The 17026-nt window shown below is 41.9% G+C and overlaps 1 protein-coding gene across 3 annotated transcripts in view; it reads right to left on the bottom strand.

Annotated features, from left to right (window-relative positions):
• The window catches only part of LOC309699508 (protein MTSS 1-like), a 70281-nt gene that overhangs the window by 39170 nt on the left and 14085 nt on the right, over nucleotides 1-17026 (bottom strand). For all 3 annotated transcript variants that reach the window (XM_082522559.1, XM_082522558.1, XM_082522557.1), the window contains exon 3: nucleotides 16812-16885. In XM_082522559.1, the coding sequence (XP_082378685.1) occupies nucleotides 16812-16885 (74 nt within the window). The remainder of the gene's footprint in view (nucleotides 1-16811; nucleotides 16886-17026) is intronic.

Below are 17026 nucleotides of genomic sequence, written 5' to 3' on the forward strand. Positions count from 1 at the left end.
ATGCAAAAGAAAATGTGCCGGCGTCTTAACGGGTCTGACTGTAATTATCAGCAGCAGCAGAGTCGCAGCAGTGAAACTGGGATGTGTTGACAGTAAACAGCAGTTACTAGAGTGCAGACAGAAAAGCTTTCAGCGAGGAAAGAAAAAGGAAGAGATTCAAACAGGCAGAGATAATAACAGTGTGCGGAGAGAGTGTGTCTTTGTAGCTCCACCTTATCTCCGTATACAGAAAGCACTTAACACTAATTACACACGCAGACAGTCTGAGGCAGCGGCCAGCGCTGCTCGTCTGTTGTTTAACAAACTAATCTTTCCAAAAGACTGAGACTGATGGAGAACCGCTGCTGTGCACACCAGTATGACCAGAACTTACTAAAAGGGCCGTATGCACATTTCCACCTCCATATTTTTTTAGTTCTTGGACTCTGCTGGAGCAGCTTTGTATGGTTCCCAGTTCAAGATAACCTTTATTTATCTCACTCTGGGATTCGGTGCAGCCCCTCGGAGCATCATCTCTGTCGTGAAAACAGTGTTTTAGCTCTGTTCCCTTTGTGCTGGCTTTTTGTTTTCTGATTGGCTGCCCCTCTTAACCAGAATGTGGGCGGGGCTTCTGATACAGGTCCAAAGAAAAGGGAAAACAGAGGAAAGAATTGCAAACTAAGTGAAACTGAGCTTTCAGCCCGCAGGGATCACTCGTACAAACACTGACCTCACTATTTAAAACTCTGGCCATGCTTAATAAGATCACCGACCACTGGAACAGGATAAATATGACAACGAATAAGAAAAAACCCACAAAAAGCACAAAAGTTCCACTTTAAAGGAGGCTTTGTGTGTGAGTGTTGTGTCAGTACAAACTGTGTGGGGGGTCTATGACAACAGGGGTAATTTTGCCAGTTCACAACGCACAACACACACACACCTGTGTGTATGAACACACTGACTGTTTTAACTACCCAGAGCATGTTTGGGCAGCTCTCTCTCAGCTCTGATTGGCTGGTGTCTGTTAAGCCAGACACACTTTGATCCTCCCATTGCTCCCTGGAGATGACACACACACACACACACACACACACACACAGATTTAACAGTGGGCACATTAGGTTACCTTTGTGTAAGCCTTCTCACCGCTCCCCCACAGTCATCTATACAAACTACCTGGTGGTCAGGTGTGGGCGGGATGAAGCTGGGTGTTTTCTGCTGATAACACTCTAGTTTTACAAAACCTAAAGCCAGAAACTTCAAAGAAACATTCAACATCTATGACGAGCAGCAACATGATAATGAGTTTACTGTAAATCACTATGATGGGGGTGAAGAGTGTGTCATACCCTCAATAACACAGTAACACAACTGTGCTCCAAGACTCGGGATGCAACAGTGCATCAGCGCTCATTTCATAGTTAGACAAGATTTAAATAACTAGTTATTTGATTCAGCTTTAAAAGTGACATATGCTTTTCCTCTCTTTCCTGTCATATATCCACCGTTACCTGCTGTTATAATGTTCTGTTTGAGAGGGGCAGCCAATCATAAGAAAGCTACAGAGAGGCAAAACAGATATAGAGATAGAGGATTGGCTGCATCAAGGAACAGTATAAGATGAATAAGTTGTTCTAGAAAGTCCAAGAATAAAAACATGGAGGTGGAAATGAGCAGAGCAGGTCTCCCGTTTAGAGTGACAGCTGAAGAGTGTCTATGGGTAAATGCAAAGGAATAACATGACAAATTCAGTGAAGGAGGATGAAGTGAAGCTGCCTGAGAGTGACAGAGTGTACACAGAGTTCATCTCTGCAGTGTGACAGAGTAGCTGTGAATTATTTAACAGCTGCTCAACCTTTACAAATGGCTCCGACCTCCTGCTGGTAACCTCCACCGCTACAACCGCCGCTCTCGGGAGGGACGAACACTCCAGCGAATGGGTCTTTGCTTTTCAGCGATCGGACCAGGTCGACGTTTTCTTCCCTTCTTGTTTCAGTTTGTGAAAATGCAACTCTTTTCCCTAAACTTTTTTAAATGAATTCTTCCAAAGTCATGCAGAAATACACAAATAAGGAAATCACGATGCGCTTAATGCAATAAAATATCATTATTATTACAGCCAGAAAAGAGTGCTTAGTTATTCTTTTTGATGCCATATCAGATGGGGGTGGACAGCAGGGTGGGTGTGGGGTGGTGGGGAGTGGGGGTATTCATGACTAATTAGAAGCAGTTTGTTTAGGAGATGAAAAGAACACAGAGCTTCACTTGCTGGGTGCCCCTGCTTAATAATTCAAACGCACCCTCTGAGTGACTCACACAGCAGGTATATTCGTGTCTGCCTGCACAGACAGAAACAGACATGCATGATTACCAATAACATGAAAATATCCCTGTTTTTACCTGGTGACTCAAATTTATTCCTTTTCAGTTTCAAGGTCAGCATCCTGTACACTTTTAAAAGCTTTGTTTTCAAGCCTTAAAGTGACGTGCACAATTTCACTCACTTTCTCGATTTCTGAGCCAAAAGTGACGAGAGGGTGGAGTCATCAACCAGCTTTGTTAGCAAGCAAACTATGAGTGCTAGCGCTAATTAACATACCAATAAAATCCCAAGAGAACCTAAATCCTAAAAGAACTGAAGCACTAGACTTCTTGATCAAAAGAGGCCACACCCCAGACTGTCTTTAGGCTCCTTCACACCTTATACAGGTGAGTCAAAAACATTCTGCTCTGTTCAGTTGAAAAGAAAGGAACAATTCAAAGAACAAAACCATTTTTTGTAGTAGTCTTAATTTTTGCGTTGGATATTTTAAACACAGGAGTCAGTGGCCACCGACTCACTTTTAGAGACAGCCTCAAGTGGCCATTAGAGGAACTGCAGTTTTTGGCACTTTAGTATTGGCTCCTTGTGTTCTCATTGTTTCAGAACTTGTAATTAAACTCTGTAAAAATCTGATGACTGTGTTTTCAAATGGTTTGATAGTATTTGACAGTCTTGTCAACATGCACAAAACAGGCATTTCAATAACCTCTGTATTATCCAAAAACTGTGCTTTAGTTAAACATACATTAAGGGTACTCACACATCTGCAGTGGAATGATTCATATATATATATTATATGAGGTACAATCTATTAATAATAATGTGCACAAATTATTAAAACAAACGACATTTGGACTGCTTCTTTCTCCAGTAAAAATCGTTTATGGATGCCAGATTATTTTAGGCATAGAAATCCAAACTTCCCTTTCAGCTTTTCCACTTTCACTACAAAAACCTGTAATTACATTCATTAGTGGGAAGAAATGAGATGTGCTCTGTGCCAGTGTGCAGAGTGTTGGCCCAGTTCAAGCAGCACTCCAAACGAGATGCACGGTTTTCACCAGGCACCGATGAAAAATGGCTTCTCCATCTGTGCACGAGCAGCTTATCGTCCCTAAAACGGTCTAACTAGAAGGCGCTGTTACAAACGCTTGTTCCAGCTGCTAAACATCACCACTCATTTATATGACCAGGACGTACAGGTAACACATCCCTGCACGGGTCTGTTTGCGGTCTCTCTGTGCACATGTTTCTTATAGAGGTTCACATTCTGCGTGACGTCAAAGCAGGCAGCTGCTGCTGTTGCCGTGGTGATGCCATACCATAATGAAGCCCTTTAAGACCACACGCTGCTGCTCCTGCTGCTGGCAGTCACTGCAGCTCTGCTCTCACATTAAAGCAGGAACACCTGGGGCCTCGCTTTGTGATCAGATTTCTAATTCAGTCATTATTGCAATTGAAGCACAAATTTAACCCATTTAGTCGACTTTTATCCCCAAAACCAGTTTCCTACCATCTCGGAAAGATGTCATTTGAGTCCTTTAATACTGAAAAGAATGCAGGAATATCCAAGTGGGCATCTTGTGCAATGCTTTGGCACACGAGCCTCATTTCCAGTGCTGATTATTACTGGTTTTAATTTACCGCCATTAGTCCAAACGGATGGCTTTTATTTTGCCAGATAAAAACCATCCGTGCTTTCAGAGTTTTAGCTCAGCACAAGAATATCTACTTGCTCAGAGTTCCAAAGTCTTTGTGTAAAGCTGTGTTATTAAGAAGAGAAAACAAAACTACTAAAGGAGTATTGTTCCGCTTTCTGTCTGCTAGACTTTGACTAAAACAAGTCGAGGCTAAGTGTCAACCTGCAGGCTGAAAAATGAAGCCGACTCGTGCTAAAAACTGAACTTTCTCCAGTAGAGATGATTTAATGATGGATAAGTAAGAACAAAGAACTCAGGCATTTGAAGCAAATGTAGGAGCTCATATAAAAGCTCTTCTTCCTCCATCTGCCTGCAAGTGTTCGAGCAGTAAAAGCGTCCGACTCCGAGAGTGATCGTATCCTCAGAGCTTTAGGCTGCTCACAGTTATTAGAGGTGCCGTTATAACCACTATTCATTGTCTACTAAATTACTATGGCAAAAATATTTACCAGTTTCTCACATGTCCTATAGTTCTGATTTTAACCACTAGGTTTTTCACTGCTGAGAGTTCCTCTAATGCACTGTTTCACAATCTTTTGGAGCCACGGCACATATTTCACATTAGCTCACACAGCACACCACCAAACAACAATGTCACAAAAAGCATATTGATATGCGCAGCAGGTATAGCAGAATTGGCTGGTTTGCCCCCAGTATACCTTTTTGCTTTCTTCTGACCACCACTCATGCTGGGCCTTCATCTGGCTCAGAATTTTCTCCAGGACCAGGTCAGACCCACTACTTTTTCTTTTCATATATTTATCTCTTGTTATTTCGCGCTGCATCGTCTTAAAGCAAGACTATTATGTAATTTCTTCTTTGTCTTCTGTTTTATTGTCAGTTGGCAACCCGTTTAATTAGAGCAGGTAGTTGCACTGCCCTCTAGTGGAAGAGGATGTCATCGTTCTGCCCGTTACTTGCTTAGAGTACTAATCAGGTGGAACCAGATAATCTTCCACATCACACCTGATCATTTCTCACGGCACACTGATGTGCCGCGGCACAGTGGTTGGGAAACGCTGCTCTAATGGATACTTGAAGCTCGCTCCAATAGTGAATCAATGCCCAAAGGTTCCCATGTTTAAATCGCCTACAGCAGAAATTCAACATGTTTATAACCAGGTACAATGAGAGTTTTGGTGTTTCCTCGTTTGTGACAGCTGTACTGTGGATTCTTTTTAATTTAACTTACATTTTTCAAAGATTTAAATGGTAAATGGTCTGTATTTATATAGCGCTTTTACTAGTCCCTAAGGACCCCAAAGCACTTCACACATCCAGCCATCCACTCATCCACACACTGGTGATGGCAGCTACATTGTAGCCACAGCCACCCTGGGGCGCACTGACAGAGGCGAGGCTGACGGACACTGGCAACGGTGTCTTGCCCAAGGACACAACGACCGAGACTGTCCAAGCCGGGGCTCGAACCGGCAACCTTCCGATTACAAGGCGACCTCCCAACTCTTGAGCCACGATCGCCCTGTAAATTTAACCTCATGTCTGATGATTAAACGTCACTGAACTGGGCTAAATGCTATGATTGTTGTGCTGGAGCCATCTGAAAGTCCATGCTGTCTCCTAAATATGGTCACTTCTGGTAATCAAAAGTCAACCTAAAGCCTAAGGCTTCAAAATGCACAAAAACAAAAAACAATGAGTTTAAAAAAATAATCGAGACCGAGCTCTCGTTTCGTCTGTCGTTCTTGTTGGGTTATGACTTTGGCCCAGTACTCTGGCTTCACTGGCTTTTTGGATCTCGTTGAAACTGTTCAGTCCAGGACTAAAAATAACAGGACAGGGTCTTGACTACTGTGACATGACTGGACTGGGATGATTTACAAAGTGGCTTTGGCCAGAACATTTCCGAGACTCTCTCTAGTCATTTATCTACTCCCTTTAGCAGTGTTTGAAATACCACACGGTATTTTTAATTCCCCGAACCTCTCTCCAATGACCCTCCATCTCTTCTTTTGTCAACACCTGACAAGTTTGGGCATTTCACACAAGAAGATGATGTCAGCTTTGAGTTCCAGCTACTTTTCCAGTTGGCTGGGAGGATTACCACTTAACAGCCCAACCTGTCCAGATTTCTGTTCCCTTTCTGAGAAAAAGCACCATCGAAGCTTCTGTGGTTATCACATTACATGTTATACTGTGATCAAGAGGGAAGAAAAAGGCAGTTAAAAAGACAAGAAGTAGCACGAAGTTCAGAGATTTCAATTTGTTCCCTTTAAATATCCTCACAGTCAGCAGGCAGGCTCATACCAAGAGCCAAAACAGTATTAGGCTCATAAGCAGCAACATGTCACGGCCTACACTTCTGAACGTTTGACCTCTGCGGTGCAGAAACCTCAGAGCACAGGATATACGACACTGCTGTAACTTGGCTGCTGGGATGGTGAGTTTGGAGCAGGAACAGAGGAACAGGCAGTTTGGTTTTACAGTAACGCGAACACTCCAACTCCAGCTCACTTCAACCTGCTGACATCATCCCACTCCGTATAATATTCCTTGTGATGTCTGTTTATGAAACACGACCTTGATGCTTTTACTGTTTTCCAGAGAACATTTCTGGAGTCTTTGTTCTCACTGTAAAGGACACTTTGGTGCTTTTAGTAGTAGTGCAAGTCAGCAGTGGGATAATTCACTCAAATCCCACGTGAGCGTCCCGTCACGTGGAAATGTTTGAGTTTGCGATGGTGCTTTTAATCCAACTTAAGATGAAATATCAGTGCTAAAAATACAATCCTACTGGAAACACTTCTGTCTGTGAATGATTCAAGATATTTTTCAAAATTTAGCCGCAATTAATTAAAAACAGAAAGATTACAAAAAAGGTTTCGCAGAAAATAATGATTAAAAGAATCGATCCTGAGTCCCACAGTGTGAGTGCTGCCTTTACCCGTACTTGTTATGTGAAATGATGCAGATAATCATGCTGCGAGTTTAGTGAGTTCATGTGATGCAAGTTAAAGATTTGTGTCATATTTAAATTTCTACCATACCGTGGCTCCATTTATTTGTATTGCAGTGTGACTGTAGCACAGTAGTCTGCAGAGATTCACACGTGAAAGAGCGATAACACAACAAATAAAACATGAGCTCGGTGAGAGTGCGACTCTGATGCACGAATTCATTTTTAATTTTACAGACATTTGGATGTCTTGAAGTATTAATTATTGATCACAGAGGGATTCGTGTTCTCTGATTAGCTTCATGAAAAATTTAAACAGCGATCTCTAATTTTAACCATTTTGATTCCTTTTTCTTTATTTATTTTTTAAAGCACAGTGCTTGCTGTGCGGTGCAGCTCTGATTTCCTGCAGGATCCTGATGTATTGAGCTTTTGCCACGTGGCATTAATTTGTCGGCCATTTGGATGGATAACAATCCTGGCATGCCAAGTGAGTGAAAAACCCATGAGATGAGATCAAGTGTGGCAACTACGAGCAAATAAGTGTATTTACTCTCTCAACATTTTCAGGGTAAGCTTCTTACTCGTTACGCTGACGATGGATATTTACTTACTCCCCGAGTGTCTCTACTAATGCTATGAAGTGCAACCCTGCAGCAAGAGAAGCACATCGAACAGTTTTTATCATTTCACATCAGTTCGGTTACTCTTGTCTACCACAGCTAGCTGAAGGACAGCGGCACAAGCAAAAGTAGCCCACAGAGCACTTTTTCCACACGTTTTTAAGACTGAACCTTGGTGTCAGTAACAGCTGCAAAATGTAGAAGACCACCAGCAAAGTTATGTGGAGGCTCTTGTCCCAGAGGAACCTACCCGAGGGATTAATAATGTGCTACCACTGTACCTTTTGCAGGCAATTATTCACATGGACACTAGAGGGCGCGGTAAGTTGTAACTTGCAAATTACCCAAGATTTCTTTTTTTTCGTCTGCTATCACCAACCAATGTAGCCTTCAGCAGCGATGAGGACTGGAAGGGTCACTTCTTTCTAAATGCACAGGCTCAGGTTTGAGTTTGCATGAAGGGGACTGCGTGCAAAGGTTTTTGTTTTTATAAACCTTTTTTTTTTAAAAATGCATATAAACCCAGCTATAGTCCCTAACATTCACTGATTTCTTAAACTCAGTTGAGATTTCCTGTAAATGTGGAAAAAAAATGCTGAGCAAGGACTTTAATTTTGGTTAAACGAAAGTTTGAGTCCGAGTTCTGGACCTCTATGTGACCTTGAAGAAAACCCTAAAAATGCTGGCATGTGGACACTGCAGATATGACATCATTCACCTGCGCCTCAGATGATATCATTAAACAACGAGCTGCCAAAGAAGGCCATCTGCTGAGGACTCAACCCCACCAACACACACACACACACACACTGCAGATACTGACTGCAGCGACCACAGGGATTCACTTCATTACGTTCTCTCTAGAGCACGACGTTTTCAACTTGCACAGACAAGTGCTGAACAATTACACAAGCAGCCCAACAGGTAAGATCATTTTCCTTTTATCTGGTCAAATCTACGACAGAAATCATGTTTGTACAATAAAACAGACTAAAAACAAGAAGAATCACGAGACTACAGGCCAGCAGTTCACCGTTTTTCAAGCATACCATCACCAACACAACTGGATCACGTTCAGATTCAGCTCCGTATGTGACAGTTTCTCTAAAGCATCCTTTGGCAGCAGCAGCTGAAGCTCGTGGTTATGCTGGTGACATTCAAGGAAACTAATTTATGGAAATAATGTGATTTGTGAAGAACAAAAGGTCAAACCCTGAACCTGCAGAATAATGTCATTATGCAGGTGCCTCCGGTGCTGCTGGAACATGTTACATTACTATGGTTGCCCAATAATATTGCTCAGTTTTTTAAATGACTTATAATAATAGCTCACTGAATAGTTCCCAGCAGCAGCACTTGATAGACGTTTAGTTGGGCACTTCCTACCATCATAAACATCATGTGACTGCTTATGTTTTGCTTTTATAAACATGTTTGTTTGATTTGGTAAAACTGCCAGAACTTCACTGAAAAAAAAATATGGTGACAATTTGAACCCAGTCAGTAAAAAATGACAATAATTCACTTTAAAAATAGCAAAACGAGCACCTACGCTATAAACCTGTCTACAGTAAACAACGTTAAAACAAAAATACAGACATTACAGTCCTGCTTAGTGAAAACAAATACAACTATACAATATATTACAGCATATTCATGCAAAATTAAACTTTATGGTAAAATTATCTGTAAAAAATTTTGATAGTCGACTAATCAGATCATGCATCCATTGGACGTAAAACGTACAGCTGCTCGTATATAACTATCATTAGCTTACAGCTTGAAGTGTTTAAGCTATGTGCTAACTAAAAATAAAGACAAGATGATAGTTTATTAAATTTTAATGAAATCTGCAGATTGTTTCAGTGAAGTTTAATAAACTCCTTGCTATCTAAAATATAACAGGACACCAGAGTAAATTCTCCAGCGTCTCACACTTCTGATAATCAGCTGTCTGCTTGACGTTTATTCAGCTGTGTAAAAACTATAACTTTAATCTCAGACAAACCGATTTACTCAGGAACAAATAAAATACTGAAAAAAGCCAAACAACAATATTTTTAAGTTATCTAAATGACTTATATTACATGTTTAACCTGAGTAGTGAAAGACGGCGGTGGGTTTGAAAACGATTTGCCGGGAGTCCGGTGTTCTCACGGCTCTAATGAGCCTCGCCCCGGGCTCGCTATCGACCTGGTGGGTAACAGACGTCTCGGAGCGCTTTTGAAAATATGTGGTGTCCTGATAAACTGAGCAGATATTTGAGGTTTACACAGCTGAAAATATGTTAAACGTTTATTTTATGACCCAGAAAGAATAATAAGAGTAATATTAAAACTAACTAGCTGCCGCCATTGTTGACTACTGCGCTGGGCTGCGCTATGAATTCTGGGACAAAGCTTCTTCTTCAGGGTTTAACGGCAGCTGGCATCCTTGTACATGCAGTGCTGCCATCTTCTGTTTCAGTCCGTTATTACACTCTTAAATCCTGCTACTAATTCCTGCGTCTTTTGTGATCTTACAAAGCTTCAAACGACGCGTCGACTATTAAATCAGCCGTCGACGATTTAAATAGTCGACGTAATCGTGACTAGTCGACTAATCGTGGCAGCCCTAGTTAGAACTGTCCAAATACTTCTGCAACCTTAGAACTGAGACTGTTCTTCAAAGGGAACTCCAACATCTCGAGGCTGTTTGGTTAAAAAAAAAAAAAAAAGTCTTCTGCTGCACCTAGTTAGTAAATGCTGAACTAAATTTTACTTTAGTAACAGTACGGTTACGATCTAAACCTGCATTTTTCTGGAGTACCCTGGGTCTTTACACCCACACAAGCAAAAAGCAAAGCTACAGTTAACACACTAAACAGAGATCTATGCATTTTCTGACGTATATGTTTGAGTAACTGAAAGCCTGCTTGGAAAATAATCAAATACATTTCGTTTCATTACAATCCTGGAGACTTTCCTCTGAGGGAAGGCCAAAACCTTTTTTTTTTTTTTTTTTTTTTTTAAATATGGGGGAAACGCTGTAATCAAATGTTTCAGACAATATTCAGGCTAAGGCCCTTCATTATTTAACATGACAAACATATTAAAGTCAAAGAAATGCTCTTACCAGTTTCTGCAGGAGTGTTTTTATTTCACCCAGAAAGTGAAACACTTGAAACTACAAATCTCGTCTTTGAGGGTTTCTGGCATGTTTTTGCAGAGCTCCCTGTTTGAACCCTGAGGTACCACGGCACTGATAACCACGAGCCGCTGTGCTGCCCTTCAGTTGTTTACCCAGTCTGAACTGCAACCACATCTAACGCCAGCGGGATGACCCGAAAACACTTGGTGAGCTAGACCTCATCACCGAGCATCAATTCAGGACCTCACCGATGCTCCTGCGGCTGCACGTCTCCAGGTACAACATCTGGAGGAGTGACAGCTGTTGCAACAGCTGATCTGGAGTGAGATCAGAGGTGGTTCAAAGAAGCTGCGGTTGACTGATTTGTTCTCATGTTGTTGTAATTGTAAAGCCAGACGATGCTGGGATTTGTGTCCTTTGGAAACTCAACATTGGGAATTTTTACCCTTCGGCTTAACCAAAACCAGCCAAACACACTGGGAATGTTCTAACCCAAACAACATCTGGCCTTTACTGCCTTTGGTGGCTCATAAGCTCCTGTAGTTTTTATAGCTGACAATTAGGTTGCCGACTGGATACGGATGCTCTGACAGCATGTCAGCAACGGATTTAATGCAGTCAGCAGACAATCGGTCTGTGAGCAGACTTCAATCTGGAAGTAGTCCCGAGCTTTGCTGATATCGTTTTTCACATAACCAAGTAACCTTTCTAAGCAGGGAGCATTTCCATAGGCTACATGTTCCTATGTTAAACCTGAAGTCTTTTTAACATCTTTCCATTTCTCCTCATTTTCCTTCAATTCGTTGTCTATTTTGTCTCAAATTTCATCTCCTCTCCTTTCTTCTCCCTCTCATCACAGTCCTTCCTGCCCTCTTCTCCTGCTCTGTCCGATCCAGTTACCAGGTGTTTACATACTGACACGGCCCTGGAAAAAGAAAAAGCGACACAGCTAACCGAACCTTTAAGGACATCATTGTCCCTGGCAGCAGGTTGTTATGGCAACCACACCAACACACTATGAAGTAGGGAGATGGAGGTCGACACCAGCTGCACCTCATCTCCACGGCGATGTTAGTGTTAGAAACAATAAAGGAAACTGTTCAAATAAAGTATTATTAGTAAAGCGCTATACAAATACAGGCCATTTATTATTATCACAAAAAAAGTTCTGTTTTTACTGTAACAGCTTTTATCTTAACGTCCCTCATGTCACAAAAAGAAGTAACTCCTTATTTTCACATATGTGGTATACTGTACATGGTACAGGCTGAAGCTCATTGTGTACCTGCTTTTTAGAAATGAATAAATTCATAACAATAATAATTAAAAAAACGATAATAACTCAATTTTGCTTTAGTGAGTGACTGATCTGTTGGCAAATCCAGTAACCTGAGGATATCACCCTCAATATTACCACCAGAACGCAACAACACCATCAAAGCACATAAAGGGAACAAAACAAAAGGTCACACTTCATTATGGTTTTTTAATAATGGAAACATTAAAGAATATAATGACTCAGCTTAAACAGCACAAATGTTGCCTACACATGTGATACTATAGGACAAAACAACCAACCTGCAGGGACAGTTTGGTTGTGTCCCCACAGACTGCAGAAACACCTGTGGATCAATTCACAGGTGTACATAAAAGATGGACAAAGCTTCTGGACAGAGCATTAAACCTGCAGTCTTTTTAATGGCCAGCAGGGGGCGATTAATGCCGTTTTAATCAGAAGTCCGACTGTGGCCCATAGCTATCTATGAGAAAATGACACTTTAGTTCACTGATTTACGAGTAAAGCAAATGTTTTCCTGGTGAGATTATGGTCTCAATCACTCGTGTCGAGTCTTCATTAACGCAGCACAAAGCTCATTTTGTACAATACAATCCCATTTTGCCATCAGTACAAGAAGCAAAGCTTCAGGGCGAGAATTTGACTTCTGATTAAAACAAAAATTAGACAGCAACAGACAAAAACTGAGCCCAGGTCTTTGAACCTGTGTGTACACAGCCTCTGCACACTCTGTCATTTCCATGATTCCCAGTCAGTCTGTGCAACGAGCCGTGCAATGATTACAGATAGCAGAGAACCTGTCTAGATTTCCCTCCAGGGTGTAAAAAGGATGAAGGAAAACCTTCATGCCCACTGTGGGCTCACTAAGAGGAAACAGTGGAGCAGTTCCATTTCTCCTGAGGGACTAATCAACTGATCTACAACAGCACATCCAAATAAATGTAAATACATGGGAATACATGAAAATCCAAATGATAGCGGAGACGACTTCTGATAAGACGACTGAAGGACGGATAAGATAAGAAGAGATAAGCAGAGACAGACGGGGGCAGTTAGAGATGCTGCATCTGCTGCTCAGCCTGAATTCTGCAGTGATTTCCATCTTGTTGCCATGAGCAATAGCAGCAGCAGCCGGCTGGACACGACAGCCAACGGCCTCCCGCTCCTCTCCACCCCTCCACCTTTCTCCCGATCACCATCTGCCCTCTACCTCCTTCTCTCCGATTTTCCTCTACTCCCCATCATCAGAGTATTTGAACTTGCTGTAATTTTCCCCAAATTACAATCCGTACTCGCCTTGGTTGAACACAGCTTCCATCTATTCCTCTAATTTCATCCCTCTTCTATCCATGTGTCTCCATTAATCTAGAAATGCAGGGGATAAGGGTGAAGCTGGGAATATCGATAGGACCAAGAGTTCATTTCAATAAATCACAGCTATCAGAGCAGGATCACTGCAGCTTCCATTAAAGATTAAAACCAACATGAAAGCTGTTCTTCCTGATTCTTTATAATGCTCCTCATCACACATCATTTCATTTAGTAAGATTTACAATGATAACAATAAAATAACGCATTAACACACTAGGCCCTAATGACTATTAGGCTTATACGTTTGGCATTAGTTCAACCACAAAACAATTTCCTTTTTTCCATGCGCGTTCTATTTTTGGACATGTTACAGAGGTTTGGAGAAAACCTGTATATCCCATGTTAAATGCATTTGTCTTTATCAGTGAGTCACATGACGCACAGAAACATGACCTCAACAATAAAAACGAGTCTTAAACCTCAAACAGAGCCATTGTGTGGGTGTGGGGAAAAAATAGAACAACCCGAAGATGTGCTAAGCTAGTTCTACCAACAAATGCTTTTATTTCATTCAATTTAAGTTTAGAGATATATTTCAAAAACAAAAATAACTTAATGTGATGTATTTGATGCTACAGCCACATTGGGGAAAGCAGCGGCTGCAGACCAGGCGCTGCCTGACGGGGCCACAGAGCCTAGCTGTGATAATTATCATCACCTGTCAGAAAGACACCGTGTTAATATATGTTCAGTATAAAATATATGAAACCAGCTGTGGATGCTGAAGTCTGAGGTTGCGAGGCGGGGCTCTACAAACCTAACTGCCCCAACAGTTACCAATAATTCAACATGTAGCTCCAGGTGTACACACACACACACACACACACACACACAGGTACAGAGTGCCTGAATCATCAAGACAGTGACTGATCGTTTCCTCTGCTACTGTTGTCATTATGACAGCGAGTCGCCTCAACAGGAAGCTGGCCGGCATCCAGCCCTAAGGATGCATAAATACACACAGACACACACAGAACTGTGCAAAAGTCTTGAACCAACTTTCAAATGGGAAGTGGATTATTAAGTGCAAACGTGAAGGCAAGAACCGAGTTTGTAGAATTCTAACAACCTTACGTGCGGTACTTTAGCATTCATAATTTCATCCCGTTTTGAAAATCTCCAACACCACTAGATTAAACGCAGCCCCATCATGACACAGCCTCCACCGCATTTTACACACGCTGTAGACCATCATGGCCACGCCTCTCTCCTGACCTAAAGTAGTCTGGCTCACTGGAAGCAAAATATAAATAAATCGCTGGACTCGAGACTTTTGAACAGAGATGGATCTCCTCAGAACGACAACAATAAAGAGTCGTGCTGAACAAGAAAACTAGAAAGCATGGTATACACACACAATCTCACAAACATGCCCATAAAGGCCGCCTCCTTCACTTAATCAATCCAGGAAGCAACCACCATTGATGTTACAGTCCAGTGATCATGAAGACAGCAGCCTCTGATCATTTGTCAATAGCAGAAAAGTAAAAATCAATAGAAAGCGTGCAGCCAGCTTCAAAAACAGCAGCACAGAATACTGGGACCTCCTGCAGTTTGTTGACTGAGGAAGAATAAATCTGAAGCTTCAGGATGCTTTTATTTCTCCGGCTCTTTTCCTAAGTTTGCAGTCAGACTTGTTGCTGTTTAAGCTGCTGAGGACTTTACATTCTGCTGACACTTCAGAGATACTTCAGTGGTTGATGAGTAAAACAAGAACAACCAAAGTGTTGACGAACTTAATCACCAATCAGACTTTAACAAACATCTCTAGGAGTTCTCACACAGACACCTTGATGGTCGCCCTCTGGAGCAGCTGTGTGTCAGCTGAATGCTTCCTGAGAGCAGTAATGAAGGCTGTGTGCGTGGGAGTGTTTCCACTTTCAGCTCAGCTCTTTCTGTGATTCCTCTCCATCTTCTCTCCCTTTTTTCCTCTCATCTCTGTGCAAGCATAAGCAGATTCATAAAGCCCCGGGAAATGTTTCGCTTCCTCTCTTTCGCTCTTCTTTAAAGCACTTTAGTGGTCTCGCAGCGGCCCACTCGTCTGCTGTGAACCTGGACTCTCGCTCTCGGCTCCTCTTTTAGTTGTTGCTGGACAAAAACTTTTGGCTAAGCAGTTTTTAGCTTTCATGCTCCGAGCTGCTGAGAAAGTGTGAGTCTTTAACTATGTTTAAAGAAAACCTACGACCTCTCAGGGCCCTGTCCTGGTCCCAGCTCCCCGCCTTTCATCCATTTTTATTTGATTTATTTAAAAACAATGCAGCTCTTCTTTATATTCCAAGTGTTGCTGCGGCTTTTACATCACTAGCCTTTTGCTCTTCTCTGTGGACTCTGTGCCGGACACCTCTGCGTCTAAAATAATAACCCACTAAGCACGGATGCATTTCATATATAACAACAACATTTTGACTGAAAAACCAGGCTTCTCCTGTTTGATTCCTATTGGCTGACAAACAGCCAATAAATAAAGTAAGATTTTATTGTCCTCTTGGAAATTTCATTTGTGTTCTTGTGGTAACTGTCAGGTAAACGCAACCGAGAAGGCATCACAACACACTAACAACAGAATGCTCCATAACAACAGCAGCAACAACAATAAGAATCAAAGCTCATGCAGCATTACAAGCAACACACACACACACACGTCATATCGCCTGGATTTCTTGGACCAACATATGCTCGAAGGTGAAAGATCTCCAGGTAGGAAAGTTCACAAAGGCGGCTTTAAACCTTCGTCCTGATGAGAGAAACTCGTGTCACCATGAAAAGGTTGCAATACGTCACTCTCCACTCCATAAATAAAGCTGAGGATACAACACGCCACTGTGGGGCCTCAGTAATAATGAAAGTAGATGAGAACACGGCGTTTAATCCAACCCAAAGGATTCATCTGATGCTCATGCTGTGCACCTTCAGTTGTATAACCACTGCATAAGGATGCGTCTTCTTGTAGCTAAATGCAAATGAAAAGTCCGGAAACAGCACGTGCACATTTAAGATTGAAATCTCTTTTTCAGGACAGACCTGACCAAGAGGCACAGCAGAAATTACAAACACAACACATAATATGATAGTAAGCATCACTTGGTCCAGATGACCGTACATATAAAACAGCATCCACTGCACTCGTCTCTCTTTTATATGCAACAAGCCAAAGCTGCTGCTGTCAGTCCTTCTACAAGCACACCCTGTTCCCTGCAGGTTATATCTGCACTGTGCTCTCTAACAACATTATGGTTTGATTAAAGGCCCCAAAGAGCCACAATGATGAATGTCAGAGAACTGAACAAATAGCTAATGGATACGGTAAGAAATACGACCAGTACTCTTACCGACATCTTTACTACGATAACCAGCAGCTGCACCTGACTCTGTTCACTCGATTCTTTAAGTACTATCCTCCTGACAGTGTGCCTGCTACCAGGACCAGGACTTTGGTCCCCATAAGGGCTGCACCTCGTCCCCATCTTACCTCGGCTGTTAGTTGCCAGGTCGGCCACCTTCTGAAAGGCATCCAGGAAGGCTGCTACAGCGACAACCGTCGTCCTGGAAGACACAAAACAGGAAGTAGAAACACAGAAAAAGACGTTTCTATTCATTAATTCTTTCTTGCTGGCTTTTTAATTTTTTATTGGAAAAAAATTATGTTAAACTCATTTGATTTGTTCTTTGTGTTTTTAATATCTG

Source organism: Aulonocara stuartgranti (assembly GCF_965226115.1).
Source record: "Aulonocara stuartgranti genome assembly, chromosome: 22".
Lineage (NCBI taxonomy): Eukaryota > Metazoa > Chordata > Actinopteri > Cichliformes > Cichlidae > Aulonocara > Aulonocara stuartgranti.